At 41.3% G+C, this 11,383-nt stretch overlaps 1 protein-coding gene across 1 annotated transcript; it reads left to right on the top strand.

The window, feature by feature from the left end:
* Positions 1 to 3,427: 3,427 nt before the first annotated feature.
* On the top strand, positions 3,428 to 9,798 carry LOC107118765 (interleukin-1 beta-like). Its single transcript, XM_015421127.1, has 7 exons — positions 3,428 to 3,491; positions 5,314 to 5,373; positions 5,988 to 6,039; positions 6,592 to 6,805; positions 7,076 to 7,246; positions 7,416 to 7,555; positions 9,322 to 9,798. Exons 2-7 carry the CDS (start codon positions 5,327 to 5,329, stop codon positions 9,538 to 9,540), a joined length of 843 nt encoding a protein of 280 aa, XP_015276613.1. The 5' UTR covers positions 3,428 to 3,491; positions 5,314 to 5,326; the 3' UTR covers positions 9,541 to 9,798.
* The last annotated feature ends 1,585 nt before the right edge of the window (positions 9,799 to 11,383 follow it).

Raw genomic sequence — 11,383 nt, 5'->3', positions numbered from 1 at the left:
TGTCACCATTTTGGTTAGGGTTGTTTTACCTCACAGCAGGACGTGCCCCACACATCACCTCCTAGCTGACCTCCCATGTATGTTTCAAGGGGATTTAAGACTGATGGGCCGAGGGGTGGGATTTCCCCAAAATATCACCGTGCAACCAGTCTAAAACCCATCAGAGTCGTCGGGCCTGATCCACTGCCAGCTTGGCAGGAAAGAAGGGACTTCTCACAATTTCACAACTTCTCATTTATGCTGATTAAAAGGCCCGTCAGGTCAATCAAAAGCTCATGCAAAGCAAGGCAGAATGGGTAATCCGAGGAACAGGAAGCAGGTGATGTCACAGCACAGGAAGTTTACTTGTGGTCATGATCACAGCTGAGTGACAAGTGTGTGAACACGTATGTCTAATTGGATGCCCAGGATATCAGTGGTCCCTGACTTCCAGGTCTGCTCAAGGGTTCCTTCATTTCTGTACAGGAGGCAATCTTAAAACTAGCTTCGACTGTGGTCAGCAAAATGGTGAGGGGAAATAGACAGTTCTCATTCTATGAGTCATCAGTGGGATTTCTCCCATGTAGAGGGCAAACTGCAGATGCTGATAGCATTCCATTCGATGCCTCAACTAAGGTGGCATTGTTAATTCTGTCTCACATAGTCAATGTTTAGTGTGTGGCTGGTACTGCTGTAGACAGTCCATACACATCAACAGAACCTCCTTCATGAGTTTCAAGGGAGGCCAGTATGAGGAATCCACTTTTGTGGGACATGGACTGAGGGCATAGCCCACCAAAGATTTTTGCAAAACATTGACTGCAGCATTTTCCTTTGCATAAAGCCTGTTGTTGCTTTGAAATGTCATTGGTGTGCTTTTTAAATCTAAAATGATAAAAGTCACAAGACCAATTTCCTGAGTAAGGACAATCATCTGATACATAGGTATGCTCAACTGGCATGGGAGGTCCAGCATGTGCAAGGAATTCCACACTTACCAACAACCTGTGTGGGATTTTTCCAAATGATCCCTTAAAAATGCCACAATATCCAGAGTATGCTGTTCCTCTGACACAAGGGCCAATAGCAGGATGTAAATGTTGGATGTTGTGCTGTTTCTGCTTGACTATGCACGCTGGCATGGTAGATGTTAAAGGGTGATCACATAGCCACCTAGTTTTGAAAGAAACCCCTAAAACATAAGATAAAACCAAAGCAACCACTTTACAAAATAGTTCAGAGATTGCTCTGAGGATTCCTGTTAGCCTCACTTTAAAAAAAACCCTAATTAAGATGCTGAGTCCCTCATAGAAACTGCACAGCAGGGCATGTAACGCATCTAAGGAATTAAATTATCAATAATGAATACTAATAATATAATATAAAATGAAATGAAATGAAAGGCTCCAGAAAGCTGAAGACAGGGGGGGGGGCAATTATCACATTATTAATTATGGAATTACTAACATCTTGATATGCTATACTGGGATCTCTATAAGCATCCCTCATGGAGTTCTAATGGACTTTTTCTGAACAAATGAAGAGCAAACTCGGTGGTCATTCCATGAATCCACAGATAAATCAAAAGTGAATGGACTCGCATTATCACATGTTCAAGCAGTATCATAGCCAGGTAACATTCAAAGAAATTAAGGCAAAATGGATTTAGGAGAAATTTCAAGGGCACCAAACAAAACTGTGAAATTATCCATCCTGCTCAGCTACAGAACAAACCTCTCCAGAGTCTTAGACATGAGCACCTCCCTTAGTGAAAGTCACCAATCCTGGACAGATTCAGTAGAGCCAGTAAATTTCCATGTGCACATTTCACAAAAGGACACTTATATACAGATCAACGTATGACTCAAATCAGGATAAAGTGAAATAGGTACTTGGACAGGTGCTCCCCCTATGGATGGTTACTGCTGTTGCATAATGCTGGAAGGGGTAGGTGGGCAGGGAACAAGTAACTAACAAGAAGAAAAGGGTCACTTACTTACCTCTTTGGATGTAATTCAGATAATGTCACAACCATTAACAAAATTAGAATGTTTGATCCGTGATTCTGGGGGGACAAATAAGGGTTTGATCTCCAAGATTTACTCAGTACCGAATCAAAATTCTTGTGCACCTAAGCTATCGTACCAGACTGCTTGGCAGAAAGATTGTATGACAAATCTTACTGAAGAAATGTGGACCAAATTTTGGAGATCTACTAGCTTCTCTACTATGTCTATGGCGCTAATAATAATAATAATAATAATAATAATAATAATAATAATAATAATAATAATAATAATAATAATAATAATAATAATAATAATAATAATAATAATAATAATAATAATAATAATAATAATAATAATAATAATAATAATAATAATAATAATAATAATAATAATAATAATAATAATAATAATAATAATAATAATAATAATAATAATAATAATAATAATAATAATAATAATAATAATAATAATAATAATAATAATAATAATAATAATAATAATAATAATAATAATAATAATAATAATAATAATAATAATAATAATAATAATAATAATAATAATAATAATAATAATAATAATAATAATAATAATAATAATAATAATAATAATAATAATAATAATAATAATAATAATAATAATAATAATAATAATAATAATAATAATAATAATAATAATAATAATAATAATAATAATAATAATAATAATAATAATAATAATAATAATAATAATAATAACAACAACAACAACAACAACATAAAAAGGGGGGAAATTTAATTGTATACTGCTTTACTTATATTAGTACTATGCTTACAAAACAGTGTATTTCATGTTCACAATGTATAACATATTTAATGTAAATTGTTTCAGATTACTAATGTTTGTAAGAAAGTATTGTTCATTATTAGGTAACAGTTATAGGAGGTAACGAAATTCACTGTAATATGTTTTGGTTACTATGTATAATACTGTTCAAAACAATAAAAAACTTTAAATAAAAAAAAACAAGAAGGAAAAGGGGTGCACAAGAGTTATTTCTTTTCTGGATTGTGCCACCCATGCTGCTAACCCTGTTAATAAGTCCCTGATCAGCCATTTAAATAGGGCAAAATCTTGTGGAGGCTCACAGACTGGAATTTTTTTGTATTCTTCCAAACATACCGTCATGCACAATTCATTCTTTTCTACGCAGAAGAACAGCTGCCAAATGCAGTCTTTTCACAATATGTATATTGTTGGTTACTTCCACAACACAACCGTATCTTTGTGTGTTTTTTTTGGGGGGGGGAGGGGGAATTGTAATTGCGTGTGAAACTAAAAAAAAAAAAAAGATCTCGGAAGTGAGGGACAAAGGGGAAGTTCCAAACATGAGTGGTTTTTGTTCACTGCAGTCCTGTATATAAGACAGAGAAAGTTGCAGTAGATCACACTCCCACAGCAACACAGACAGAGGAGTCAGGGATCCACCGTTCTGGAGAGAACCAACGTGCACTCTTCTTTCTACAGGTATAGTATCTGCTTGGGACGGGAGATTTATCTTGCTCCCAAAACTAAATGTATGGCTGGTTATGATCTATAGCTTCATCAGAATCAAGATGCCTCTTAAGATAAGCATCTGGTTCAGAAGGACTCAGTAGCCATGGTCCATTTGGAGAGAAGTGGGATAAGTTCAGAAGAAAACTGTCCTAGGAATTTCAAGTCAGCGCCTGATGGTTCAGAATTAAACTCTGCTGTAAACCATGGAATTTATATTTACAAAAAAAAAAATCTTAACTTTATTCATTACAGACTATTTGCCCTATCGCAGACACACAAAAGCAAGAAAATCTTGTTAAATTATTTGTTGGATAGTCCAGGCTAGTCCAATCACATCAGAATCTTTGAAGCTAAGTAGGATTGGCCCTGGTTAATATTTGGATGGGAGCCCACCAAGGAATACCAGGGCTCCAATGCTGCAGAGGCAGGCAATGGCAAACCACCTCTGAACACCTCTTGCCTTGAAAACCTACAAGGCTGAGATAAACTGGTTGTGATTTGACAGCAAAAAAAGAGACCAAAAAGAATTCTGGGATGAATAGTAGCCAGAGCTACTTGCCTCTAGGCTGAAGCTTTGAGAGGCTTCTAGAAACATCCCTTGGGACTGAAATCTGCCCTAAGTCTATAGATCCCAAGGCATATCCACAGTATAAGCCAAAATGGTTTTAACTGTCCTTCCTTCCTCCCAGAAGACCTTGGAAACTACAGTTCTGCAATACGTATATATTAAGCATGTTCCAAATATTTATGTACTTTGGATCACATGCTTCTTTTGGGGTTGTATGTTTGGATTTATCACACAAACACTCAATCTTTCTTTAATCTGTTTGTCAAAGACTAGAAAAGAGGGAGAATCGAGACAATCAGAAAAAGGTGTAAAGGCAGAAGGATGAGCACTCAGGAATGGGAGCCTGGGGGACCTTTGCACCCACACTTAGCAAATGTTGTTGCTGAAATATCTCCCCAGATATCCTCAAATGTGTCAGCAAAGAACTTTGCTTGTAAAGTAAAATCTCTAGTTGCCATGATGAGCCACGGCAACTCTCAGAGTTCATGTTGGTTGCTGTGCTTTGAATTTTGTAGGGCCATTATAGTTTCACTGACTTCAGTGAGACTGAGACCAACTTTCTAACACAGGAAAGCCCACATCAGAAGCATGGGGGTACTGCAGCTGCATCATTGGCAATTTCTTTTGTCAAACATTTGCTTAGTACGAAGTGGGTTATTCTCTCCACAATGGAACAGCAATATAAACCATAGGGACTGGTCTGTAGCTGGAGATCATCGAGATATGGCCTTTTCCGTGTGCCACCTGTACTCAACTGTCTCAGACTGGTTGGCATGTGAGACAGGGCCTTCTCTGCTTTGTAAGTCCCTTTCCCCATAAACCTGGGTGTCAGATTCATTGATTGCCTTCCAGACATTTGTAAACATCATTCTGTTCCAGAGAACCTTCAAAGAGCACTAAGACCTCTCACCAAAACAGGGGTTGTTTTATATCAGGTTTCATTTTGTGGTCTATTTTGGCTTTGGATTTTTACTGCTGAAGGGTTTTTTGTCAGTTCAGGTTCTGACACTTGCTGCTGGCTTAATATCTTAAGCATTTTGTGAGCTCTTAGTTTTTTGTTGTTTTTGCTTTTTGTTGACTTAGCTTAGCATTAACAGTTTTAAGTACATTTACTTGCTTTAGCTATTGGCTTTGTTATATGCCATCATGAATGCTTTTCATGGTTAAAAGGTGAAGTATACTTTTTATAAATACTTGTCTGACTTCCCTTCTACTTCTTTCTAGCCAAGCATCAGCAATGGACAGAGTCCCAGAATGTCAGGAGGAGATGATGGAGTTCTGCAGGTAAGCACAGGGTCATACCTGGAATCCAAATCCATTGCTCAGGGATTTTCTCCGTTGCTTCTTGAAACTAGCCACCCTACTACTATCACCTATGCTCGCACTCAGTTGCTGCATGAGTTGAAGTTGCCCAAGAATGGTGGTTACTTTGAACTATCCCTAACTTTTGTAAACTTTCCATTTGCTAACAAAATATGTGAATGTTACTACAGCGTAGCAACTCTAATGAACATTGTCAAAAAGCAATATCATATTATCGAGGCACAATCCAGAGAAAGTTAGGGATGCTTCAATCGATGGTAATTAGGAATTTGGGACTACAGCAGCAGGCTCCTAACCTCTGGACTTCACCTTCTACCACAAAGCATTAACCTTGCTTCATATGGTGTTTCTTTGATACTTCTGTTTAAGAAAGGCAAATGAAGGCTTGTTTTGATTCCCAGTTTGATTCTAAAAATCTGGGATAATCCCATCAGCACCTTCCTGTGCAAATGAGAGCAAAACATAATGCACAGTTTTATATGATACATAAAGACTGATAGTGATTCTAGTTATAATACAACAGTTACTTTTTCGAAGGGTTATTTGACTTGTTTACCCTTCCTTGTTGGTTACAGCATGAATGAGGATATACCATTCTATGAAGAAGACCAGCCTTGCTTGGCTAAGGTAATTAATTTCTTGATTAATTTTTGCTCTTATGAGAATTAAAGTTTGAACTCTGTCACAGACTGCCATCTATATATCTAATTTGTGGTTAAACCTAAGACACAATATGTTGGATGCCCTTCCCTCAGGTCTCAACCATTATGCATCGAAGTCCTGGAATGTCTTGGGGGGGGGGGGAGTACCCTCTCCTATCAAAAAGTTACAGTCCTATTTGGTCATGCATTTTATTTCTCTGTGAGAAAAACAAACTAAAACATTTTCTTTGAGCCTAAAAGTACATTTTTTCCTTTCTGATCTTAAAAGAAATTAAAACATTTTCATGGGCCCCTAAAAATATTGTGGGCTCGAGGCACTGTCCCTATTGTGCCTAATGGATGTCCGCTCTATATCTGGACTCCCCCCCCCCAATCCAGTCTTAGAACAGTTTTCTTGCCTCTGAGCTGGACTGGTGCACAGAAGGTATCGCTACTGAGCAATATTCCATTTGGGGGATGTTCAAGGAGACAGCAGCTTATCAGAAGGACTCAGCTGGTTTCTGTTTCCCCCCCACAGAATGCCTCCCAGAGCCAGAGACAGTGTGCTTCCTGCTCCCAAGTTCACTGTGCCTGTGAGCTGGACATTCAGGTGAAGATCTCCAAGACGGTCCCAACCAAGGGCTTCAGGAAAGCTGTGGTGATTGTGGTTGCTGTTGAGAAGATGAAGATGAATGCAAGATCCAAGGTTTTCACTGATGATGATTTGCTGGACATCCTAAACACCATCTTAGGTACAGCATCAAGTACGGAGTTATCAGCCAGGGTGTGTAGAATGAGGGAGGGGAAGGAGTGAAAGCCGAGGGAGATCCATAACCTTGTCTCCACGTGCATGGAGAGGATGACAAGGTGCTTTAGCCCCATTACAGACTAAGCTGGCACCGCTACACAATCTGCCTGCTGCTCTTCCTCCATTTTTCCTCTCCAGTTTTAGAAGGAGCCCGTTAGGCTACAGTGGGAAACATGAGAATGAATCTAAATCTGGTTCATCTTTTTCTTTTCAGAACCTGTGTCTTTTGAAAACTATGAATTGACTTACGCGACAGATTCCTTTTACCGCTTCTCCGGAGCCTTCTCCTATGATATCCAAGACATTAAGCAAAGGTCCCTTGTCCTCAATCAGCCGGCACAACTGGTGGCCATGCACCTCCAAGGCACTAACTTTGATCGGGCAGGTAAGATCCAGGCACTGCTCCTCTCCTGCTCCCCACCAGCCTGCGGTCAAAAAGTAAGAACCCAGGTCACTCCTAACTCATCGGAAACATTAGTGTCCTTCCCAGTTTTACTTCAGACAGAAGCATCCCCTTGATGGTTGCACTGAAATCATTCCCCTGTTGTTTTCAGTGAGGCTAGAAATGGCTGTATACCGTCGAAAAGACCAACAGGTAAAGAATCCTATTGCACTGGGAATCAAAGGGAGCGGTCTCTGCTTGTCATGTGTGCCAAAAGAGGGAGCAGAAGGGCAGCCGGAGCTACAGCTGGAGGTGAGTGATTTCTCTTTTTTTGCCATTTGGATACAGGGTTGAAGAGAAACCAGACCAGTCAGCCCATGTTTTGGTGACCAGCAGCAAAGGCTGAGAGGCTGGAACTCCTCAATGGAAGCAGTGTTGCAACTCTCATTGACCTGCAACTGGCACATGGCACTTGTTTGTCTGCCAAGTTTTTAAAATATGTTCCAGAGGGAGGGAGAGGCGACATGATGACATGCCTACATAAGCAAACAGATAGCATAGGTTTCTTTCCTTCTCAGTCCTGGAGATCACACATGCTACATAATGCAGTTTCAATCCACTTTTGCGACCATTTGCAAGTGGATTTTGCCATTTCACACAGTAAAGTGGGCTGAAAGTGCATTATTTAGTGTGTGTGTGAAAGCGCCCATTACATCCGAACACTCCGGCAAGAGCACTTCCACAATAGTCTCAACTATTCAAAATAAGAATATCAGAATCCATTTGCACCCACACCCAGCCCCCCCCCCCCAAGTTTGGCTTTACCTTGTACTTCACCTTGTACTTTCTGTGCCTGCAGGAAGCCCCGTAACCAGGGATTTATTTGTTGGGGGGGGGGCGCTGGCTTCCCAGGGGGAGGCTAATTAAATTTAAATTTAATCTAATTAAGGAGCAGGGGAAGGAAAGGGAGAGGGGAGAGGGAGAGTAGTAGCTACTTACCCACTGCACAGTCATGTGACCCATCAGGGGAGGGGAGGGGAGGGAAAGTGAGCTTATGCTGCAACAAGCCACACATCCCAAAGCGATTCCTATAACAGGAATTGCTTCAGGCCAGCCCCACAAGGTCAGGTACTTCTCTGGAGGGGGAGGAGGGAGCCTGGGGCATGAGGTGCTACCTTGCCTTTTAATCCTTGCCAGCCCGCACTGGCCCTTGTAATCCTCCCTTCCTTCCTCCATCCCCCCCACCAACAGGAGGAGAAAAAAGGAAGGAAGGATTACAAGGGCTGGTGCGGGCTGGCGAGGTTTTAAAAAGGCAAAATACTTTTGGGGGGAGGGAGGAGATGAGGGAGGCAGCGGTGGGGGTGCTGAAGATTCAATAGGGGGCGACGCCCTCTTCAGCCCCCACACACACATTGGCTATGGCCCTGTCTGCAGGCCGAACTAGATGTTACCTGTTGATGATCAAAATCTTTTCCTCGTAGCTCGCAGTAAAGTCTAGTTGGAAGCAGACATGAGACATTTCCTTTCTCCCACACTTGCAATGGCCATTGACCTGGCACAGGGAAATGCTGATGCAGTACCCTGCATCAACGGCTTCAACTTGACATTATTGGTGGGGGGGGGACCCGAAGCGGGGGGGGGGGGGGGTTAGCAGCAGTCAGTGACACCACTGACTTTGTCTTGAACTGGGGATCTAGAGATGTGTGGCAATGGCATTCTAATGCCGCAGAAAGATGGTGGTGCACATGCCAAAAAGTGGTAGCAAGACCATTAAAGAGAAGCAAGTGCTGTGGCCAGTTAAGCAACACTGAAATGAAAATTAGTAGAACCAAGAGAGTGTATTTAGAGCTGCACTCCTATTCCATCAGTCTGCAGAATACAGTGCTGGAAACAAGATGGATGGCTAAGAGGACATAAAGAGTCAGTGTGGTTTGGTCCTTAAAGAGTTGAGCTTTGATAGGGAGATTTGTGCAGACAATGTTTGTGTTGGTTTGGGCCGATGCTGACACCTGTCCCTTTAGAAGCAACAGCAAACTTTCCCTTTTTTCCACTAACAGTCCTGCTTTTTTCATCTCCAGAAAGAAAGCATCTTTCGGCACATTGACAGATCCAAGCTGGGCCGCTTCATCTTCTTTAGGATTGATGTCGGGAACACCACGCGATTTGAATCAGCAGCTTTCCCTGGCTGGTTCATCTGCACCTCCTCCCAGCCCGACAAAGCTGTTGGCATGACTGACCAGCCAGGGGAAGTCTCAATCATAGATTATGCTCTCACCAACCAAAAGCGGTTGGGTTAAACCGAGTGTTTGTGTGTACTATGTACACATCTTGTAATCTATGTGCATTTTTGGAGCCTGTATTGTTGGCAGATCCTGACAACACTTCCCCAGAGGGAGAATCTCCTAGCATCTAGGGGAAAACACTTAATAATAATGAGAGAACTCTTTATAAGAATTTTCCTCACTGAATCTCAGCAAATGCAGGCTGAGATCTGCTGAACATGCTGCCTGAGTTTTATTATTTAAAGGGAGGGGGAAGGAATGTAATATTTTACTACCACACTGTAAGCCATTGTGCCTGTTAATATTTAATAGTTACTATTTTTTCTGTTAATTACCAAACACAAAGTTATAAATTAAGGTTTATATTTAATAATAGTATTTATTAATAATGTATTCGCTTTGCCGCTCTGTCTCGGCTAAGTTTTAATAAATTATTCAGCCTGTTTTGGTGGTCCCCATTTTCTGTTCGCTGTTTGCTTGGTCTCCATGGGACGCATGACAGCAGGGGCAGGATGCAAATGAAGAGAGGTTCGGCAGCAGGCCAGCCTTCAGAAGACATGGTGAAAGAGCTTCTTGCAGCAACCACTGCAAAGGCGACCCCACCAAGATCATGTGCCAGACAGTCATATGACATGGATCTAGACAGTGGTATTGACACAGACATCTCCTGTCTGGATCAAAAGGAGAGGAACACACCCTTTGTTTGGACTTTCCGGAGCTTCTATGGGTATTGCTGTTTCTTTGCTATTCCTTTCTCAGTAATGCAGTCATTCCAGAAAACTTCCCACTATACATTTTATAGTTGTTCAGTGACTACAAACACACTCGGTGCAATTTCCAGTGTACCTCTTTTTCCTCCCTGGAGGAATTCTTGTGAGCTGGAGGGGGGAGGTCTCACTGTGATGCCTTTGAAACCCCCTTACTTGTCCTCCTTGAAGGTTCCCACAATTCAGAACCTGGCAGTTCTTCCCTTGTTAACATGGCAAGGGGACAAACACTCCTTGGAATTTTGCAATGAGACATCCTGCCTGAGAAGCACTGAACACATCAAGTTGTCTTTTACAAAGTCCAGCTCAACATTCTCTCATCTGGATGGCAGCAGCTCTCCAGTCTCTGGGGCAGGGAAGGATTTTTCCCCACCTCCTGATTGGGTCCTTTAACTGGAGATGCCAGGGGCTGAACCAGGATGTTCTGCAGGCAAGCCCCGTGCTTTGCAAATGAGCCACATCCTCTCCCTCCGCTTTCAGCATGATTATGGAAAGCCTTGAGGTGTATGCCCCTGTACGACAGTTCCAACAGGGCTTTAAAGCTACTTTGGTGGTGACAGAAGGAAACAAAACATAATTTCATTGCATCTATGCTGCATCATCCAACAATACTGTTTTGAGTTGTAAGGGGATCATCACGTCTTGGCCTCCAGAAGGAAACAGCAGTAGCTCACTGTGACCCATTTGCTAAACTCTTTGCAGGTAAAACTGATTGTATCTGATGAACTCTGCATTAATTGCAGAGGCAATGAATGTTCTGATGCCTCCATCTGTCAGGTTTCCATGGATACATTTCATTTAATGCAACCTTAGGATGTGGACAGACTAATAGGGACATTTGAGACATATCACTTGTTTACTTAACCTATATTCAGCTAATAAAATCTGCCAGAAACAACTTGAAACAATAGATCACAGAGATTATATTTTTAAATAAATAAATAATTAATAAATAAATATATTTTTATTGTTCGTTTAGTCTGTTACATCGAATATTTGTAGCTATTTACAGTCAGCGGTTCAAGACCCGGGTGCCGCAAGACAGGGTGAGCTCCTGTCTCTAGTTCCAGCTCCTGCCAACCTAGCAGTTC

The sequence above is a fragment of the Gekko japonicus genome, unplaced genomic scaffold (genome assembly GCF_001447785.1).
Source record: "Gekko japonicus isolate JY-2015 unplaced genomic scaffold, Gekko_japonicus_V1.1 scaffold13, whole genome shotgun sequence".
In the NCBI taxonomy this organism is placed as follows: Eukaryota; Metazoa; Chordata; class Lepidosauria; order Squamata; family Gekkonidae; genus Gekko; species Gekko japonicus.
Note: the sequence above shows the minus strand (reverse complement) of the source record. Positions and strands in the feature narration are given on the sequence as shown.

What these genes read in the sequence shown, in the direction of transcription:
- LOC107118765 (XM_015421127.1), top strand. Translation starts at nt 5,327, where the DNA reads ATGGACAGAGTCCCAGAATGTCAGGAGGAGATGATGGAGTTCTGCAG. An exon ending in GAGATGATGGAGTTCTGCAG is followed by an intron (nt 5,374 to 5,987) that starts GTAAGCACAGGG and finishes TGTTGGTTACAG; the next exon opens with CATGAATGAGGATATACCAT. An exon ending in ACCAGCCTTGCTTGGCTAAG is followed by an intron (nt 6,040 to 6,591) that starts GTAATTAATTTC and finishes TCCCCCCCACAG; the next exon opens with AATGCCTCCCAGAGCCAGAG.